This window comes from Netta rufina (genome assembly GCF_964035555.1).
Source record: "Netta rufina genome assembly, chromosome: 1".
In the NCBI taxonomy this organism is placed as follows: Eukaryota; Metazoa; Chordata; class Aves; order Anseriformes; family Anatidae; genus Netta; species Netta rufina.
This window is the reverse complement of record NC_140123.1, coordinates 30154052-30175685: the sequence shown is the minus strand read 5'-3', so window position 1 is coordinate 30175685 and position 21634 is coordinate 30154052. Positions and strand designations below refer to the sequence as shown.

The 21634-nt window shown below is 41.6% G+C and overlaps 1 protein-coding gene across 2 annotated transcripts in view; it reads right to left on the bottom strand.

Annotated features, from left to right (window-relative positions):
- LCP1 (lymphocyte cytosolic protein 1) overlaps positions 1–21634 on the bottom strand; it is a 46093-nt gene that overhangs the window by 11031 nt on the left and 13428 nt on the right. The window contains exons 1-7 of one of the 2 annotated variants that reach the window (XM_084282210.1): positions 18126–18294; positions 8968–9050; positions 6815–6966; positions 5815–5944; positions 4551–4683; positions 3901–3982; positions 1801–1966 (exon numbers count right to left, since the gene is read on the bottom strand). In XM_084282210.1, coding sequence (XP_084138336.1) covers positions 1801–1966; positions 3901–3982; positions 4551–4683; positions 5815–5944; positions 6815–6966; positions 8968–9034 — 730 coding nt within the window. In that variant the 5' untranslated portion in view covers positions 9035–9050; positions 18126–18294. Of the gene's footprint in view, positions 1–1800; positions 1967–3900; positions 3983–4550; positions 4684–5814; positions 5945–6814; positions 6967–8967; positions 9051–18125; positions 18295–21634 lie in introns of those variants that run through there. The other variant, XM_084282211.1, reaches the window with a different exon arrangement.

The window sequence follows — 21634 nt, the reverse complement described above, 5'->3', positions numbered from 1 at the left end:
GAATAGAGGATGAGCACAACCTGACTGTATTAGATGTCCCCTGAGCTAATCTGAGCCACCATGTGAATGACCAGAGAAAAACAAACATGATATTAGTGCACCCCGGGTATTTCCCACAGAGGCTGGGATGCATGACTGCCGTGATACTAGCTGCTGTACCAGGTCTGGCTGGGATGGAGTTAACTTTCCCTGCTGCAGTAGTCCGTGCAGTTTTGTGCTCTGCACTCACCAAAGGGATATTCCATGCCTTCACTCTCAGGTGGAAAAGGAGAAGGAGAGGGGAGCTCTCGTTATGAAGACATCTGTTCTCCGAAAAAAATGCTACATGCATTGAGGCCCTGGTTCCTGGGACATGGCTGAACATCACTCGTTGATGGGGAGTAGAGAATATTTCTTTTTTCTTCTCTCTGTACTTCTGTGCTGCCTTTGCTTGATTTTTCCCTCTTTCCTTTCCCTTTAATTAAATTAACCTCATCTCAACCAGGGAATTTCACCCGGAACAACTGTAGAGGAAGGCTATCAGGGAAAGAGAGAACCTGAAAAGAAATCAACATGATGGTGGCTTGTCTACCCCTACAAACTGAAGTTTGAGATGAGAGGTAAAGAAGAAAATACCATTAAGGGAAAAGATCTACTGAGCAGGGTAAGGCTGCCAGCTTGACCGCCATTGCTACGTAACAAAGGAATGGGAGCTGGGAATTCTGGAAACTGGTCTCTCTGGCTATGAAAGGGTTAGAAGGTGCAAGGGGTGAAGCAATGAAGGTAATAGCTGAAGGAGGTATGGTAACAGAAGGAAAGTGGTGCCACTACTGGCTGAGCAGGCTATCCAGAGAGGTAGGGAACAAAGCATCAAGAAGAGATGCCATGCAGACTGTATGTTCACATCCATGGCTTCCCACTGAAGCAAGTTCTTGGAGAACTTTGGTACTGGCAAGACACATCTGGAGTTTTGTGTCCAGTTTGGGGCTCCCCAGTACAAGATATGCTGATGACTGCACCATGTTCAGCAGAAGGACATCAAGATGTTGGGCTGGAGTACGTGACATGAGAAGAGGCTGGGAAAACTGGGTTTGTTCAGCATGCAAAGAGGTCTGAGAGAGGAACTAAATACTGACTTCAACAACTACAGAGGGTATGGAGCTGTATTTTCCTGGTATGCACAGCAAAAGGACAAGAAGTTGGAGCACAAGTTGGAGGAAGGGAAATTCCAATCAGACATAAGAAAAAAAAAATCACAGTGAGAGTGGCTAGCACTGGAACAGGTTGCCCAGACAGCACAAGAAAAGGCCCTAAACAACCTCATTAATCTTGAGGCTGGTCCTGCTGTAAACTGGTGGTTGGATGCCAGACCAGAGGTCCCTTCCAGCCTAAATTATTCTGTGATCATATAAATCAAATTTTGCCAAGAAAAGGATAAGATTGGCACTGGTTTCATCAAAAGCAAGAAAAAAGAAAAGCTTCCTGAATGCAGTGTAGCGTTTTCTCAATGCCAGGTTTAGACAGAATTAATTTTGTGTCAACCAAAGTGCCAAAGCACCAATATACCTTGGTGTACACCATCAGTCCTCACTGAATGAGCATGAAATTGGCTCTGCACGTACAAGCCTACACACAGCCCTGGAGTTTAGAGTGCTACATCTTGTGGAAAGCAAGAAATATGTCAGCAATCAAGAAGACGGTCAACAAAGACTTGGATAAAAAATCTGAATTAAGACTTTTTTTTTTTTTTAAAAAAAAAGCTGTATTACGAAGACTGTGCAGTAATAACAATACAACTCTGAAACCAAGAGCCACACTTACCTTCGTTCCTGCTGATCTCTATGTCAGCAAAGAGTCCAATTTTGATGACTTGCCACAAAAGACCCAACACCAGGTAAGGTTTCCCTTCTTTTAAGTCTTCTGCTCCAATGTTAACAACGTGGCACCCAATGGCTGAAGCAGAGTTCAGGGCCAGGTTCAGGTTTTCCTAGGGAAGAAAGAGAAGGTCTGAATGATACAATAACTGGGGAGCTGAGGGTACAAGAAGGGAACACAGGTAAAACTACTGAAATCTGTGAGCAACTTCACTGGTACAAGTGGGCCCAGTGCTGGGCATACAGAGCAGGGGAACCCAGAATCTCCTAGAATTACAGATAAATTCTTAGTCCCAACACAAAGATGGAAAGGATCCTTTTGAGAAAGATAAAAGCCTTGGATGGTCTCACTGTGTCTCAAGGCACAAGATGCTCAGAGCATGACTGCACTTGCAGTGATGTTCTGGCTCAGTTACAGCCAGGCTCTCCTCATAGCCACATTGGTGATGCACAAGCATACGTTCAAATTCAGTCCTGGCTTCAGCATGGGGTAAACTCTCCTCCACTCAATCGTGCACACATGCAGGAATGAGGGAGCTGACCAGCAGGTACTCCAAATAAGCGAAAGTCCTAACAGCCAAAATACAAGTAAGTGTCTAGTTGCCAATGTATACAAAAAATACTTGGTCGTAAGAATCAGTATGAGTAAACCTGTTGTATTTTTAACCTTGTGGTTAAGCTAACGTCAGAACTGGTCAGGCCTGGGTATTTTCTTTTTGAACATCGGGGTGTGGAGTCCTGGGCTAGGAGTAGTTAGTGGAGGCAAAGGGGTTCTGTAATTCACAGTGAGGGGCAGGAAGAAAATGTTTCAGGAACGCTGTTTCTTCACCACTTCCTTCCCATTTAAAAGAAAGGGTGTAAGAAAACCTGACCCACAGGTATGCAATATTCAGAGAGGAGGCTTGGTAAATAGGGAAAGTAAAGCAGACAAAAAAGCCTGGCAAATACCATTTATCACAGAGATTTGCAATATTCACCTGAATTTCACCGCTGCTAGCATGACAAAGAGATTTGATTAGATACAAAATGCATGGAGAGACATAGTGTAAATTCTCATGAGCTGGAAAAATTGGAGCATTTCAAATTAATTATCTTTTCTCCACCAGACAGCTGTAAAAGGGTTAAGTTAAAGTGGAAGCTGTATTGATCAAATCATGTCTACATGTGACAGGGATTGATCTGGGCTGCATCGCTAAGTGATGCTGCTGACCAAAACGATTAGAACTGAAAAATGTGGTATACAGCACAGAAATCCAATTTAATGGCTTCTGAGCTTACTTGAGCCTGGCTAATGTTCCATCTAATCAGAGTAGCTGAGGGCTAAACTGGGTTAGGTTCACATCCATTCCAAATATCTATTTATATTCTGTACTCAGATATATAGACTCTGTTCATATAAAAATATCTCTCTACATTTTGCTGTGTGAGAAACACAATAAACTTTAAATAGGTGAAAATTCACCTTTTTGTCCAGTTTTAAAATCATATCTATGTGTACATAATAGCAATAAATAAGGGATTCAGTTTTCAAGGTGAAAAAGCACAGATTGTAAAGGACAGGCAAAGGCTCTGGTTCCACCTCAGGCATGTAGCACCACAGCGCTGCCTGGACCACAGTTAGTATTTGGGTGAGGGCATCAGACTGCAGCAGGACAGCTGTGAATTTAAGTCCAAGGCCATGCCTGGGTAACCTGGGAGAGGGGATTCATCTTTCTGACAGTTACTGCAGCTGGAATTTATCATCAAATTATCTAATTGTTCTTGCATTCATATGACGTCTTCCACAGAAGTATCCAAACCTTTGACCTGGTGAATATTTATATACTGGTTTAACGACAAATACAAAATTTGTCTAGCCATATTATTCAAATGCTTACAAAGAAACAGAAATCTAAACCTTCTTTACCACGTAATCCTGAGCATCTCACTTTGCCACAAACAACTTTGCCTGATTGTTTTGTGCAGGACCACCTCCAGCCTCTGCTCTAAGCATTTACATTGGAGCATCCTAAGTGAAAAAGCAAGGAATCCTGTTACATTTTGGTACCTGTTTCGTGAAGGGTGTGAGTTTCTTCTTGTTTATTGTTCTCTCATCAATGGTATCCGGGACTGAAAAGTTGATCATCTTACTGGAAAAAAAAAATACACTAGTAGCTACATATGCACAAAATACAGACAGAGCTTTTATCACTACACTGAAAAAGTCAATTAAAGAGGGGGAGAATTACAAAGTGAACACAGTCAGCCTCCGCCTTTTACATATACATTAACACATGCAATACTTGACCAACTATTTTGAGTCACATGCCAAATATACTATAAATGCCAGGCAAGAATACCATAACGTAAAGTTGTATAAGAAGTTTCTTTTGCAGAAATTACTGTGAAACCACTCACTAATTTATGCTGATTTGTGTGAAACCCAAAAAGCCCTTGAATAAAAATAGAAACAAGTAATTACTCAGGGCAAGTTTCACTGACTTCATCTCATTTTACAAGTCTGGAGGCAAAGAAAAACTCTAATTTAACTTGAAAAAAATGTTTATCTTTATAAAGAGAAAAGGAACAACAAAACTAGCCCTGAATCTGCAAAGATTCCTGAGCCTAACTGTAAAGTCAGCAGCTTCCATGTAAGCAGTGGCGTGTGTTTCTGCAAGCTTATGGTTTGCACTTATGAGAAATACAGGTATTATTTACCAAAGCACTATGCCATCACCGACCGCCTGGAAGAGATCATCTGTTTCTGGATTCATTGGGACCACGTGTTTACAGTCAGGGTCCTTCTCAAGAGCTTTGTTAATCCAGTTGACGAAGGCATACTTTTCTTCCTCTGTGGACACACCATCAAATCCATCAGTTTGCTGTGTTACATCTCCACCATCATTTTGCTTTCAAAGGAGGGACTCATGGGGGAAAAGACTCTTCTAAATCTGGATGTGACTAATTACAGAACCTCTACAAGGGAAGAAGGCTCTGAGGAGACAGGAAACAGGCATGAGGTTGTGAAACTCATGAAAGGATCAAGAAGGATGTACAGGGTGACTGACCACAGCTGTTGAGAGGGGAGCAGAACTTAATGTTGTCGTTAAGGGAAGCAGGGGGTATCATTTATTCTGTACAGGTGGGTTCTGTACTTCAGCTGAGTGAATCAGTGAGCTGTGTAACTGTTCATCCCTAAGTTAATGAAGAGAATGCAAATATATGTCTTCCTGAGTTAGCTAGACCAGTATGGGGGGAATATACATGGCTCAGCACAGCACAGAGTAGAAAAATGGACAAAATGAGTTGACAAGAGCAATGGGCTTCAGTATATTCAACCCTCCATATTCCTTTCCACTGAATGGGGTTGCCCATCGTCTTGTGGGTGAGCATGTTTTGAGATGGGTAATGAAATTCCCATGATTCAACTATATGTTGCGAATGCTATGCTCTGCTAAGCATAATTTGCATTTGCACAGTGATTTGAATGCATTGAGGCCTGATGGGGTTATGCACTCTTTAGCAAAAAGGTCAGGAACCATTTGGTTACGGATTTACAGAGGGACTACTATAGAAGAGGGAAAATGTATGAGGAAATGGGTTAGCAATAGCAGGGACTCCTTGCCTTGCCTTGCTGGTGAGCAGGGACAGCAAAGGGCCAGAGTCTTCATGCAGCTGAAGCCATGTCAGGATGCTGCAAGGCTTTCCTGATGGGAGAAGCTAAGGCAGATGGAGCTTTCTTTAGTCCCAGCTCTGTCCACCCCAGTAAAGCTGCTCACGTTATTTTTGACAAGGATGTAACTCTGGTGTTTTGTCACTTTCACAACTCCTTGCCTCAAATCATCTTCTCCTGAGCAACCTTTACAGCTGCCAAACCTCACAGAAGCCAAAGCCCTTGGATTTGCACCAAGATAAGGTGCAGACAAATCCCCATGAGGACATCTGCTCCTGGTTGCTACCAGCATAGGGCCCCTGTACCTACCTGAGTAAGAGTGCTGTGTGCCGGCACTGGACTGCTCTGACATCCCACCAATAGCACAGATCCCCTCCTTTTTGTTGATTTGTTTTCGGAATGACTTAGCAACATCGTCACTCTTCAGGTTTTGGAAAATCTTTCAAGTAAAAGAGACAATTTTACATTTTCAGAGAGTTAAACCAAGCTAAAACCATGAGCTCCTGGGCTGTAAGACACATCCCCTCTGCTTTACACATATAGAAGCACAGCTTCTGTGCTATTTAGCAGATTTCTGTGTAATAACTGTTATCTGCTCTTATATTTTCAAAGCCATGAACAAAGATCAGCTAAGTGACAGAAGCATATATGGTGTGAAACTACATAGCTGAAGTTTGCAGGTGGAGTGCTTTTGAAGTTTTCAGTTTGAGAAAAGGACAAGTAAAAATCTGTTTCTCCATCCCAAAGGAAATGTTAGCATTTGCTTTTCTCACAGTTCAGGCCAGAAAAAAAATATATATTTTTTTTTTTAATATAAAAAGCATCCCATAAAGTTTTCATTTTCATCTGTATCCTGTTGAAATTTCTCATATCCATGTAGCCATAACATTATCTTCTTTCAACTTATAACTTCATCCCATCACCTTAACCAAACTGAAAGATATTAAGCCTGTTCAATACACAGCTGCATTCATTTAATTTGTCCCAGCTAACTGCAGGATTTCTAGTTTGGTTACACCCTGCTCTTGTCTTCTCCAGCAAGGGAACACATTGGCCAAATAATATGCCCATGAGATCCTGTGCTCATGGCTCTCCTGTGCCCCAGGGACCACTCTGAACACCACAGATAATGAAAACATTTTGGGGAAAACTAAATATTTACCCACAGAAAAGGTCAGTTTTGTGGAAATTGTATTCTCAGCTAAAACAATGAACTGAAAATTCCCAACAAACTCTGTTATTTAAAAATGGTCTTTTTTTTTTTTTTGTCTTCTTCTATATTTATTCTCTGAAATAATATCTCACTTACTGAAATAAATTCATCAAAGCTGATCCTGCCATCCTCTGTGGTTGTCAAATTCTGAACGAGTTCTCTGGCTTTATATCCTGGGAGCGGGAGGTTGGCTGCCTTCAACACATCTGTTAAATCGTTGGCATGGATGAAGCCGTTCCCACTAACATCTGCAAAAATTAAAAGGAGTGTTGAGATTCTCCACCAGCCCAATGAAATTTTCTGCACACAAAGGCCATTGCTTTTATTTCACCTAAATATAAATATTTAAATATGTAATGTACACTTCTTACTATATGTAAGAAGTGTACATTACATATAAAGATTTGTTATCCTGAAGTTTATTATTTTCAAGCACTGCAGTGGCATTTACACCCCAAAAAAATTACAGTCACCATTTAACAAACAAAAACTCATGCTGGTGAATTTACATGTTTTAGACACACAATAATGTTTTAACAAAGCTATGTTTAGATGGATACAGTGGACTTTTCACAGTTTACATACAGAAAAACACATGGTTTATAGACAGATTATCCTGCCTACGGAGCAGCTAAGAAAATGGATTTGATGTGATATTACGTTAGACACTACATCTGCATGTATTCATAGATGTAACTTGTGATTTTGGCCTGTTTTTTGCATCTATTATCATCACAAGTCACGAGTTAAGAGGTTTGGAAATGCATGTGTGTATTGGGTTCACATTTGCAAAGAGCTTGGAAGCAGGGGGCTGCAGAGGTGGTCTCTGTGAGCAAAGCCCAGCAGCTGCTCCATGTCAGACCAGAGCCAGCTCCAGGTGGCTCCAAAGGGACCTGCTGCTGGCCAGAGCTGCAGCCCGTGGAGAGGAGCCCACGCAGGAGCAGGGGTCTGGGGGTGCCAGAATCCTGTGGGAGGGACCCCACGGGGAGCAGGGGCAGAGAGGGACCGTGAAGGAGCTGCAGAGACGAAGTGTCAGGGACTGACCACAGCCCCCATTCCCCGTTCCCCTGCACTGCTCGGCGGGAGGAGGTGGAAGGGGGTGGATGGGGGGAAGGTGTTTTTAGTTTGCTTTTAGTTTCTCACTGTTCTAATCTGCCTGTGATAGGCAAAAGATTGTATTAATCTGCCTATGCCAAGTCAGTTTTGCCCATGATGGTAAGTGCTTTTTTTTTTTTTTTTTTTAATCTGTCTATGTGTTTCTTATTCTGCAGTCTTTTTTCCCCAGCCCAGAGGCAGAGGTGATTTCAAAGAGGCGGGTGTCAATTTCCTGCGTGGTGAGCTGCAAACTGAGTCACTGCATGCTGCAAAAAGGGCTGAGCCCTCAGCTGTCAGCATCCGCAGCTTGGATTAATACAGATTGCAGAGTGCATCCCACCCATCTCTGAAGTCATACAACAAAAGGATCTGGACTTGAAGAGGGAAATGTCTAGAAAAGGCATGAGAGCATCCTTCCAGCCTTTGGGTACAGCCCAGTGCTTTGGGTACACTGGCACACACAATCACCAGGTGTTTCAAATTTTGCCTGGACTGCTGTGTGCTCAGAAATGAAAAGATCATCTGAATCAGTAAGGACAACTGATAACACATAATCCAGTAAGGCTGACGGATCTGTTAATAGAAGTAAATCAGCTGTGAGAGAGACTTTTTCTGAGGATTTGGGTAGACAGTGATAGATCCACATGACTTTAAGGGAAACAAATCAGTGGAGACCTTTGAAGGCTCATAAAGGAAACACACAGCTGAAAAATAACTAGGGCTTAAAAGGTCACAGTAAAGGGATTACAAATTTTGTAGCTATTTGCACATTAGACTCTTGTAGACTCTCTCCCTGTAGACTCTTCCTCCCTGGGAGTACTCAATTTGCATTAAAGTAAAAACTTATTATTTTCCGAATCATTTTCCAGGAGTAAACAGCATTTCTAGGAAAACACTTCCAAGTATTTCTAACATGGTTTTCTGTATAGGTGGTTTTTCAAGTTATTTCCTAACATCTGCTGTTCTGCCTCTAGTACTGCTCTGTAGCGTGCTACTGTGGTTTTGGCTGGGAGGTCTGCAGGGGCAGGCAGGACTTGCTGTGGTTTCTGTGACACAGCAGATCAGTGCTGGTGTAAACTCTGTTTCAACGTGGATGGTCAGCGTTGGAGCAAAAAGCCAGCTACAACTTCGCACTCCTTTCCGGTCATACTCACCCACTTTGCTGAAAGCCTCCCGGAGCTCTGCCATCTCCTCCTCTGAGAAGTGTGCTGTCGACGCCATGCTTTATCTGTAAAATCTGCAAGAGGAAAGCACTCATTTTCGTGCGGTTCCCTTTTGGGTTTGTAATCATCACCAAAAAAAAGAGAGATTTTCTTTATGGATTTAATTTTTTGGAGTTAACAGCATGAATACAAATTGTCATAGCGATTCTCCATAACTGAAAGCCCAGTTCCTCTCTGCATCTCAAAACCAAGTGATGGGTTAAAATCTTGAGTACCTGCGGTATAAATCCATGTCACTCCTGTTGTTTTGCCAAATCCTACTAAAAATCCCATCAGCTTTATTTATACTAACTTCACTGGAATTAAATCCTACCCCTCACTTTTGTTTCTTACGGAGAAAAGCAAACAAAATTATGCTGTTTTGTTGTAATTCCCCCTTTGGACACATGACTCGTCATAGCTCAGGGTGCTTCTTCAGCAGCCCTGGCAGCACAAGGCTTCCCAGATGGATGTCCCACCTTCTGGCTGTGGGAAGAGGTTAGGGACTTGCCCACTGCCTAAGATTTAGGGATGGATGGCTGGAAGAAGTTTTCCTGCCTTTCCTTTCACCAAAGCCATGAGGAAGGGTTTGACTGGACTTATTTTATTTAAAAAGGTGCCTAGAAATGGAAAATTTACTTCTGCTTGTTACGTCATCCAACACGCTGCCATAAGATGCACTTTATAATTACCTCTTTGCATTTTACTTCACCTGCTGTCCCTCATATCTCCTCATGGAGGAAACTATTCAGAAGAAAAGCTGTTTATTATTCTGTATTTGTGAGAATGACTTTAGTGTCCTATGTCTTTTTAAGTATTAATTAAGCAAACAACTATAAAATAGAATGGAAACCTGAGTTGTTCTTGGAAAACGGTGGCTGCAGTTCCAGTGTTTAAAAAAAATATCGGAAAAGAAATTCAGAAATACCACATTCCCAGACTAAAAGCACCATTGCATTCTGGATACTTGGATTCCAAACTTTATATAAACATAGTCAGGGAAGAATTAAAAAATGGCAGATTTTTTACAGCCCTCTACAAACACACAGAGTAGTGCACAGTGTATCCAGGTTTCACATTTAATGCTGTCCTGAACTCATGCATTGATTCCTTATCAGTGAGCATCACTATGGAAATGGGTTTGAAATTGCCCAAAGGCAATCTCATGTGTTTGGCTTTTTGTCTGCTCTCTCCCAGTGGTGTCATGCGTTAGCTGCCTCATCACTGTGATTTTGGGGTAAGGCCTAGAAACAGCTTCCAGAGAAACATCTGTTCAGCTACTACCTCCAAGTTGTGTAAGTAAAGGAATACAGCATAATCCATAAGGCACTCACTCTCAGGGCCCATGAATGTCTATGCCGTTTTCAGCACAATGGGGCTGATGTTTGGTACTGAAGTACTAAGTAATTCCAGTGATGCTTTCAAGGATTGTCTGTAAAACTCCCTGTGATCCACTAACAACGTGGGTTATGTTGGCACCATGAGATCCATAGTCTTCCTCTGCTCATCTATTTTCTGCACAATTCCTCACTACTACTCTTTTTTCTTCATGTTTTTGCAGCATGTAGACTACCTAAGAAGCTTCTGGACGCATGAAAATATTGCACCACTATCAGCGAGAAAATCCATATTCCACTGCAAGATCACCAATTCCTCTCCAGTCATTTTATCAAGCAATACAGTTTGCAACACAACTTTTAATAGCAGTAAAGACTCTAGAGCATAACAGGGAAGAAACACAACAGGACATTGCCTACTGCTTTTGCAAAGAGTTTTATAGCCTCTAACAAAACTTATCACCAACCTAAGCTGGTCTTTTCTTGATTGCACCCAACCTGTTAAATACAGAATCCTATTAATAGTACGTATCTTGTACATGATATTATACTAATAATACATAACAGGATGAAGGTTTTTGCTGCAGTGAACCCTTCTGATATCTTTATTTAGGTCGGTATTGCCCATTCTTTTGTAAAGGTGGCCACACATAGCAGGGAACACTGAACTCAGGGTGAGAACTGGTCCTACATCACCCAAGGATTGGTTGTACTTGAGTGATGGAGGTACAGTGATGGCCTGCTCCAAAACACAGCTGTGTTATACGCTATTAAAAGTCATTATCATTTCTGAAATTGTTTAAGCAGTAAAACAGAACATAGGAAAATCCAGAGTGAGGCAGCTATAAAAGTCCAAAGCAACAGACAGGAGCAGACAGCAAATGAGCAAGTACATTTTTAAAAAGCTTCTTTTCTGTATATAAACTGCCTACTTTGCTCTGATCATTAAAAGTAAACTATATTTAGACACAAAGAAATGCAAAATGCTTCTGGATAATGGTATGGAAGGTCAGGCTCTATATCTTCCTTCCGATTTTATCAGCCAAGACCAGAATAATTTGCTTCTAGAGGTCAAACACTTCTAGCACCTCACTGTCCTGAAATACCTCGGGCACCCCATCAAGAGAATTAACTAACAGCTCTAGGAACGATCCAGTTACTGATAGTCCACAAGGCATTGTAAGTACACATCTCTGCTCCAAAACATTTGCAAAATCAGCACGATGAGACCGATGCAGGGAAAAAAATACAGAGAATGATACAGGAGCAATGACATTGAGCACAGAGATGAATGACAAGGAGCAGAGAGAAAAGCTGGGCAGGAGGGAGGGATAGCAAGAGGGAAGGGAATTTAAGAAGGAACAAATGCAAACAACAGCTTAGCTATCAGCACAAACGAGACTTTGAAGGTCATCAGCAGCTGGGAGGAAGGATCTTGAGTTTGGCATGGCTGAAGATCAGTGAGAGCACTGAAGTCCATCAGAGAGAACAAGATGAAAGTCAGCATATGCTTGGATGTGGAGGCAGGATGCTGACAGTGAAACTGCCAACAAGAAAGAAATGGAAGGTGATAAAAATTCAGAAGAACAATACTCCTTGAGACAGTGAGCTTCAGATCTTTATCAGAACACCTGAAACATACATTGCCCGGACATGACACTTCATTCTTGTTTGCCAAACAGCAATAAGCCCACTATTGCAAAAGCAAAAAAGCTGTTGTGCAAATACACTCCTTGCTCAACAGAAGACTGTTGAGTTACAGGTTTACGTAAAAAAGACAAAATGGTCTCATGTGAGCTGCTGAGAACTGTAAAAAATAGATATCAGAACAGCCTCTGTGAAGCATTATTTCTCCTGCTGTCATATCCAGACAAAACCATGCCATAAGCCTCCTTTTATTTGACCTTACAGAAGGATCTACTATCAAACTGTTTTAGGAGATCTGATAACAAACTATTTTCTGTCAGGAATGTAAAGGACGAACTAAAACAATAACATTGCTGTTAAATTGAAACACAGCACTATTGATGAACCTTCATCTCTTTCGATTTTGAGTCCAGGGCCTGCGAAGTGGCCTTGTTATGTATTACTTAGCAAAGTGTGCATTCACGATGCAATCTAAATAATAAATGGCAAAGCCATTAAAACCTAAAGGTTTCCATGACTTATATTAAATGGTTACCTTGTTTCATATTTCCCTCCATTTCTCTGCTGTTTAAGCTTTATTATAGGCAAGAAAATGAAAACCTTGAGGACTAAAACTGCACTTGATAGACACACTTAAAGTCTCACTTTCCCCCAAAGCAAAAAAAAAAAAAAAATTCATGAGGCAGCATTACATTCTACAAAAAGATATTAAGTGATCAGGATCAATATAACCGTGAATCTGGTGTTGATAAAGTTGAATAAATGACTAATATCTACTCATTTTATACCATTAAGGCTTTATTTTGTTAATGCACTAGCACTTTGCTAATAACATGATCACCCCTCTAAGCTGTCGGAGAGTGACCAGATAATGGATTGCACGTGTGTTCCCTGTCACAGAATTTCCCCAATTCTTCTGCTTTCTTCTCTTCAAACTTGTTTATTTTTTTTTTCTGAAAGTGATGTAACACCAAGCATTTCAGTCTTGCAAAATACAGCTGTTAGAATTGCATGGGGAAGCACAAGACCGTGCCCCTTCCCCCCCTAAAAAAAGTCCCTGCACACAAAATTGTGTCATTTGCGTTATTAGAGTTCACAGCTCCAGCTCCTTCTCTTTTCTGTTTCTTCTCTCATCCACAATTTCAGTTTCCAAATGTCTAGCTTTCCGCAAGGGTTGTGAGAGTACTTCTTCAGCTCTTCCTCTTCCAGCTGGTATCAGACAGACAGGAGCAGCATCCCTTTCCTCGTGCAGAGCCTACCTTGGACAATGGCACCAGCAGGCAGAAATAAGAGAAGTGCCCCTAAAACTGCCCAGAAACTCTTGAGATATATCTGAAGTGCCAGAAAATTTATTCTTTATCCCATTCTTCCTGGGACCCTCCTCATTCCTGTGTGCTCATGGAAATATCCCCAATAGGATAGTCCATTCCAGAAATATTTCCCTCTACCTTTCTTTTATAAGGTCCTCCCCACAAGTACATATGTCCCCTGACACAGCTACCACCCCTTTTTCGTGCATTTCTCTTCAAATTATGTCTCAATCAGTATATTTTCTACAGTATGGAAGGACTAAGGATGAGACAAGAGAAGATTTATGAATCAGGCTCTTTTAAGTGTTGTCCAGCTGGAGACAAGTGTTGGCAATTTTGGTCTCACAAAGGAGCAAGAAAAAGAGAAATTCTTCAGTGGATCTCATGTTGAAAGAAGAATCGATGCTATAAGCACAGCAGCATTGCCTAGAACTTCCTCAATTTCAAAGTTTCATCTTGTGCTCATTGACCAAAACAAAAAACAACTTTAACTAAAATAATTGAGGCAAAACCATCTTGTTGGCATTCAGCAAAACATATTGTTTTCCATAATCCAGAATAATTCATCTCCCCATGAAACTTCATGTTCTTGGCACGTGTGCTATTGTCATGCATGCTCCTCATACATTTGTTAGTACTTATTGCTGTTGTTACAGTTCTGATTAAATAATAATTCTGATCCATAATGCACCCACAGCCAAGTAGGACAGCAGCATTAACACTAAATTTCGTCAGAATTACTGCCACTTTGGAGTAGTGATAATTTGTGGTGATGGCTCCAGGGAATCCAACAAGCTTAGACAAGCACACAGTCCCATCAGTGTCTTTTAGTCTAGATCGGTGTCACAGCTTCCAGCCAGATTGCATCAACACTTCTGATAGTTTTTTTTTCTGCTAGTGATGTATGATAACAAACAAAATCCACATGTCTCTATGCCTTTTTCCTCACTGTTCAGTTAGTCAGCTATCCAGCTACTCACCATGACTGATAGCATTAGCAAATACCATCAGGTTTTGAGCCACTTATCAATTAGATGCATTTCTCACATAACAGCTTTGAAAATCATTGAAGATGCATGAAGAATTGCAACATATTTGAACAGGTGATGAGGTTCATTTAAAAAGTTCATTTTTCAACTCATGCACTTAGTGGTATGACTATTTGCCTATTTAAATAGCTACAGATACACACATAGATAACAAGTTTTTCTTATTTAACGATGCTAAACTAAATCTTAAATGCTAAGGTAGAAACATATTTGGTTCCATTAGCAATAGATAATTTATCCAAAATCTCACAGTGCCTTCAATCCGAGTAGGATCTTGATGTTTAAATCATCATATATAATACAAACAGGAGTCTTTCGGAAGGTGTGGCGATTAGTTCCTCCCTGATACATGTTAGAGATTCACAATTAAGCTCACAGTAAATGACAATCTTTGCCTCAAAAGCAGTTTAAAAGCCAAGAGTCTGTAACAGCAAAATCTCAATGTGTATACAGACACTGGGATTATTAAGGTTCACATAATTTAATTCACTATGGATTTGAAGAAACACAGAGAGGAGACATTTACCACTGTTTAGAAGACAACTTGGTGATGTTCCATGCGTAATTTTTGTAATGTTCCATTTTATAAAGGACTTCATTTGTCACTGCAGTGCATGAATCCAAAATCAAATACAAATCAACAGGCCTTAGGAAGGAAAAATCCACAGAATTTAGAGAGGAATGGAGAACTCTTTCCAATATACTGTCCAGCAGTAGGGAGTGCTAGTCCTTCAGGGAAATTAAGGCACTCAGGACGTAGAGCTGTGAACCCACAAATATTGTCCTTTTATGTCAGATATATCCTACCAGGGAGATGTGTATATTGTATATATGTGCATATTGTTTACACAATCAGAGCCTCCAGAATTTTTCTTGAAAAAGGAAAAATGTTTAGCCAGTCAACTGTACATTTTTTGTTGGGTAACTTGTCTTCTCTGTCCCTTTACCAACAAAACCTAGCTAGCTTTTAAGTGAAAACACATCCCCATAAAAATAGGAACAATTCTGATTTTTGAAAGCTTGTGGTGATTTTTTTTTTTGACTGAAGCTGGTTTTCAACCCTAGCCACGCTAACTGACAGTTTCAGTCTTTAAGCAGATTTCCTATTTGGGAAAGAAAGCCCTGACCCACCCAGTCCCACCTTTGCTCACTACGGTGGGGGAAGAGGAGAGCATCTCCAGGGGCTGCTTTGGATGCTGGTACGAGGAGCTACCCCACACCTGCCCCATCACGACCAGGGTGGCAGACTGGATACAAAACCCTGTGGCAGACAGATAAAAGCCTCTCTTCCTGTTCCCGTAAGGTAGTCATCATGCCGCAAAACGATGGCAGAAAGTCTGGTCACAGCATCCTGTGACTCAGATCCTGATCTCCTGCAAAAACCCAGTATCTGATACAAGAGAAGGAGAGCATGGATGGTGTTCCCAGATCACTAGCAGGAAAACGGTTCCTACATGCATGGAAAATATTAAAAACACAGTCCAGCCATAAAAAGGAGATGGAGATATGTTTTTAGATATAAATTATAAATATACATTTGCACTTGACTGATTCCACCTGGATTTACCGTAGGGTCTCTGGGTCTACACTGGGAAACCACAGCAGTAAGTGGAACAGGAGGAGGCTGAATCCTCTTGTGCCCATTCCCTCTGAAGAAAAATTTGGCTTTATGGCATGCTTCCCTGAGCCCATGACCCTCTCCTCTGCACTTTGCCTCACCTATGCCTGTTTCACCCTACATTTCTTGGTAATTAATGCTCGTTGTTAATTCATCACAGCGAGCAACTTTGAAATGGTCTGAGCTCAACCAATGCAAGCCCTGGAGCAATTTATTTCCTGTCCTGCAGCTCTCCCCTTTGATGACTGAAAAGATGCACAGAATGACCAGTACAGAGCCCTACAGCACAGCTGAATTCAGGATGCTAAATGCCATTTCATTTTTCTTTCATAAATATTTTTCTTTTTGAGGAGTACTTTACATTTTGTATCAGCATGTCACTGGAGTCTGATGTTTTGCATAAAGGAATAAGAGCGTGAAAATCAGCTGCATTTCTGAATGCCTTATAATTTCCTGACCTCTCCCCTTCCTTTTTACTCAACTTTCTGAAGTTCTTTCCTAAATTAAAAAAGTATAGTAATTATTTTTACTGTAGGATTTCTATCAAGATAACTCTGCTCATGCTACACAGCTGAGTGTTAGGCTGCTTATAACTGTAATTAGAAGGGAACAAGATTTTAAGAAAATCGGTGGCATAATAAAACGTGATGGCATGCAAGGTAGATTTTGTGAGCCGGGAAGAAGAAGCAGCACTACTTGACTTGTTTAAATACAACAAATTATATATAGGACCTCAAACACTTTGTAGCCGTACAGGTATTCAGTCCAAACTCTTACTTGATTTCAACTGAGGAAGCAGATTAAAAAATCTTAATGTAATGGAATCCCTGCTATTGTTTTGATTTGGTTTGGTTTGGTTTGGTTTGGTTTGATTTGATTTGTTTTTTTTTTGACCTATTGTGTGAGCACTTTCTTCAGCTCCTGAGCTAAGTAAATCTGGACCTCACAGTCAGGACTGAAGCAGAAATCCCCATCACTACCAGCAGGTACTTCCCAGTCCCTTCTGCCTCTAGCATCCCTTCTTGGTGGAGTTTCCCACCACAGAGGGGGTTTTCTTGTCTTCCCTTCACCCAGAAGAGCCCCATCCCTGGTGCCAGCACCTCTACAGCCCTTCTGGCGCCATCTTGAGAGGGCAAACCCCTCCTGTCTGACGAGCGGGAGGGGAGGGAGGTGGTTCATGCTGGAGTGTCTCCACACAAGAGGTTTCAGGGTGTTTATCAAGATGAAGAGCCATCTGCTGAGCACCCACCTGCATCTCTGACAGCACCATCTCATCTACTGTTTGACAGAGATCATCTTCACTCAGTACCTGCAGCAGTGAGGGGTCAGTCGGCCAATGTGGCTGCCAACACTACGAAAACCTTAGGTTCTGTTTGTCTGAAAAGTCAACTTGCTTGCAGGCTTATGAGTCAGTTTACAGTGTTCAAACCAAATGCACATAGTGAGGAAACTACTACCTGACAAAAACAGCAAGTCTACAGCTCTTACAGTGCAAAAATGTTCCTGTTCACAATGGCACTACCTAAGATTTTTGTAGACATTTGCAAGTCGAAGTTTATCTAAAGCCTGTTCTAAACTCCCAAAGAAAGTTAGACCAATTTCAACACTCAAAATATTCAAAGGCAAATAAAATGTTAGGACCACACCATATTACTGATTTTTTAAGCAGAAGTCCCTACTACAATCATGCTCCAAAATCATGAATCAATTTGATTTACCGAGAGCAAATTTGTAAAAGCCTACAAAGAATGTCCTAACAGTGTGGTGCACACAATACAGGCCAAAATACATCAGATTTGAGAATCAGTGTTTCTCACTGCTGGAATTAGAATCACCCTTTTACAAGGATCCTCTCTGCAACCTAAACAACGGCTCATTAGTATCTCACAACCCGCCAAATTAATCAAATGCCATCGAATGCAAGTCCAAAGACTGCCACTCTGCTCAGCCATAGACCTCTCTACTCTATTAAATTCACTCAATACTTTCCCGAAGGTCAGCAGAAATGCTCTGCACAAGATAATTGGAAAATAATTACGCTTATACTGAATGTGCACTTCTTTTTCATGGCGACCACAATTTCCTGTGCAGTTCAACTGCTCGTACGCTCAACGAGGGGTGTAAAAAACAGCAGGTGCTGGGATCTTACCTCCCGGGCTCAAGCTGTGGGTCCCAACTGCTGGAGCAAGTGCTCGTCAGTCCGACGGAAAGGGGAGAACTTCTTAAAAAAGTAAAATTTAATGTGGGTTGGTAAATTGCAGAGGAGTATGTCGAAACAGCGTGACTAGAAAATCTTCTGCAGAGCAACTGCTTGAGCCCAGGACTGCAAGCCCAAGACTGAGCCCCGTGAGGGAAGTGACTGGTGACAAAACGTCATAGTGAAATAGATTTTGTCTTTATAAGGAAATTTAGCATTCTCTGGTCTCCCCTCCTCATCACTTCATTACTCATACAATAGGTCTGATACGCGCCACTTCCTCATAATTTCTTTTACCCCCTCTTCAGTTCCTTTCTCTCCCACTAAGTGCGCGCATACACACACACAATTTTACACCTTCTCTGTTTCACGATAAAACCAGCTGCGTTTTAGGATCACCGAATATCAAAGCCTGCAGCCCCACCCCTGCACCCGACGCAGGGCTGGCTGTAAAGTCAGGTCGAGGCGTTCGCGGCACTGCCTCCATGGTTAGAGACTCTTCAGCATCTCTATCAACACCTGCCAACGTTTGACTACGCTGACTGTGAAAACTTTTTTTCCTTGCATGCAGCTGGAATTTCCCTTGCTGCAACTTGTGACCTCTTATTTCCAGTGTGTACCTCTGAAAAAAAAAAGTCTCCATCTTCTCTATAAGCTCCAATTAGGCAGGTGTAGACAGCAAGAAGGTCATTCTCAGACTTCTTTCTCCTCCACAGCCTGAACAAATCTTCTTCTCCTCCCCTCATACCTCATGTTCTTCATCCCCCTGGCCATCCTGGTGGCTCCCTACAGTTTTCCTTGTACAGGGGAGCCTCAAATAGGACAAGGCACTCATGCAGCCACACAGCTGACACCAACATCAAGGACACATTTCCCAGGTACCTTGAGGATCAAGTGGAAAAAGTGCTTAAAATGGATGCAAACATCAGCTGCCTTTCAACACCGATGACGCAGAGTTTAAGAGAACCTTGAGAGAACTGAAAATACAGTGTCAATATACAAAAGTGATTCAGCAGCCCCGTGGGGATTTTAAGAAATTTCTTGCCTTAACAGCAAAATTCCCACCTCTTTCCACAGGCCAGAGAGACAACCTTCAGCTTTTTAAATAACTTCTGTTCTGACTTTTACCTCTGAAATCATACAGCTGAAAAAAGAGAAACAAACTGAGTGTCTTTCATGAAAAAAACTGTCATTCATGATTCGTCAGACCAGCTGGACCATCAGCTACATACTGATGCAGAGGACTTCAGAAAAATCTTTGCATGAACAAATCCCCATAATTAAGATGCCATCCAAGCACACGTAGGTTCACCATATTCAGAATTACACTGGAATGCGTTCAAGGCATTTTTGAAAACAGAAGACTTTCTTCCATCAGAAAAAGAAATGCCCAATTATCCCTTTGATATTCTTACAGTGACTCTGTGCAGACATCACTTGTAGATTTTCCATGATTTCTGCCCGTCCCTGAGCATTTCTGTTCTAATTGCAATAACACATTGTATTTTAACATCACACTCAGTGTGGGAAGGTCTTCCAAGGTGTGACTATGCAGATTAGGAATGGTGATTTAAATTGCTTTTTAGTTTAATACAAGGTCTCTTTGGCTTTTTATTATTAGGCAATGAGACACTCTTACTCTACCTCCACTACAGTATTTCATTGTTTGATAGACAGAGCCACAGCTCCTCTGCATTGTTTACTAGGCTGTTTGACAGCAGCCTGATAAAGGTTTGCTGCAACTTTCTCCTTGCAGGCTTTTAAAAAATCGCTTATTATTTCCATTGTTCTCTGCACAGCATCTCCTTGAATGCTACATCTTTTCTGAGACAGGGAAGAGGACACCAAATGGATAATTCCACGCCATTACTTGGTGTTACAATGCATGCCTTAAATATAACACCTTGCACAGGAAAACCAGGGGTATGTGTTTCCTTATCAGACATTTTTGCAACATCCTCTCTTGGGTTGTTAGAGTTTATATAAAAGGTAGGTGAGAGACTCAGATTTTCCACTCTAATGTATGTTAACTTTATATTCATCCTCCTTAGACTGAACTCAATCCTGTGTGATCAGTACACAGCACTGATTCTTACCAGCATGTACCCCAATATGCACCAGCTGTGCTAAAACAATGCTCTAGCAAGCTTAGAAATACAAGTACAGTGGAGATGGGATTTAAAAGCAAGTGTAAACAAGAGATTTTGATGCATTTACCATGCAGACCATGTATTCCATTCCCTTTTTCTGCCTTATTTCAAGGCCTGCTGGAATGTCTCTGTGCATACCCAATCATGCTGCCTCACCAAATGTTATAAAACTGAAGTAATCTTTACACACAACTCCAGCTGAAGTCCTGGCACAGTACCCTATTTGATTTCTGCCCTGAACATCTGTGAAACATCATACAAATAACAATTTCATTGGACAGCATTGAATTACATTTAGCTGGTACAACACAACGATCAACTCCTACCTGCAACTGGTTAACTTGTACCCATGTTATGTTCATTTGTGGCACTGCAGACAATGTATGATTGTAGGACAATGTATGCCAATGATCCCTCTAATGTAATTTCTTACGCTGGGCAGAACGTTGCAGGCAATCTTTAAGAGTATTTATTTTCTGGAAGAGTTTTAAATCATAACTCTTCAAAATAAGTAGCTTGCATTTTGCAATAAGGCACGCTTACGGTTAGCAGAACAAGCTGGTGTCACAATAGGATGTACTGCAATACTGAGTTAAATGTCCATGGCTTTCCTGCATTAAAAAACATAATAAACTTGACATACAGCTCCACTTTTAGAGCCAAACTCCTAACGAAGCTACTTTGAAATGTGCTTCCACAAAAGGCAGACAAGTTAGGGAGGGGTTGCAAAGACATCAGGAACCAGCTAAGATTGTCTACAAAAGTAAGCGCCATAAATTATCAAGCATTGTGTCTAATAACTCACTGAGGAAGAACAGTTTCCTGGTGGGAATTAATAAATGGTATTCCCATGGCAGCCTCTTCTGGCATAGCCGCATCTTGGACCTTGTGTTTGTAACTGCCCACAGCAGTCTCTCAAGGGCTTTGCCTTTCCCTAAACAGTTTCTGCTTCATCGAATGAATTTCTCCAAAAGACGTGTTTTGGAAAATCACATGTTGACACAATGTAACACCTTCCCTGCTTCTGCTGATGTTCTGGGTCTGGCTGGGATGGAGTTACCTTTCCCTGCAGCAGCCCATGCAGTGCTGTGCTCTGCATTTGTAGCTAGAACAGCATGGGTACAACACCTGTGTTGTGTCTGTGGCTCAGCAGTGCTGGCACCACATCAGGACTCGCTCCAACCCTTCCTTCCCCTTCCCCTTTGAGGAGGGGGAGTGAGAGAGCAGTTGTGGTGGAGTTTAGCTGTCCATCACGGTGGATGGAGTGTACCACGGCTGGTACAGTCACGGGTTGTGTACGTGTTGTCCATC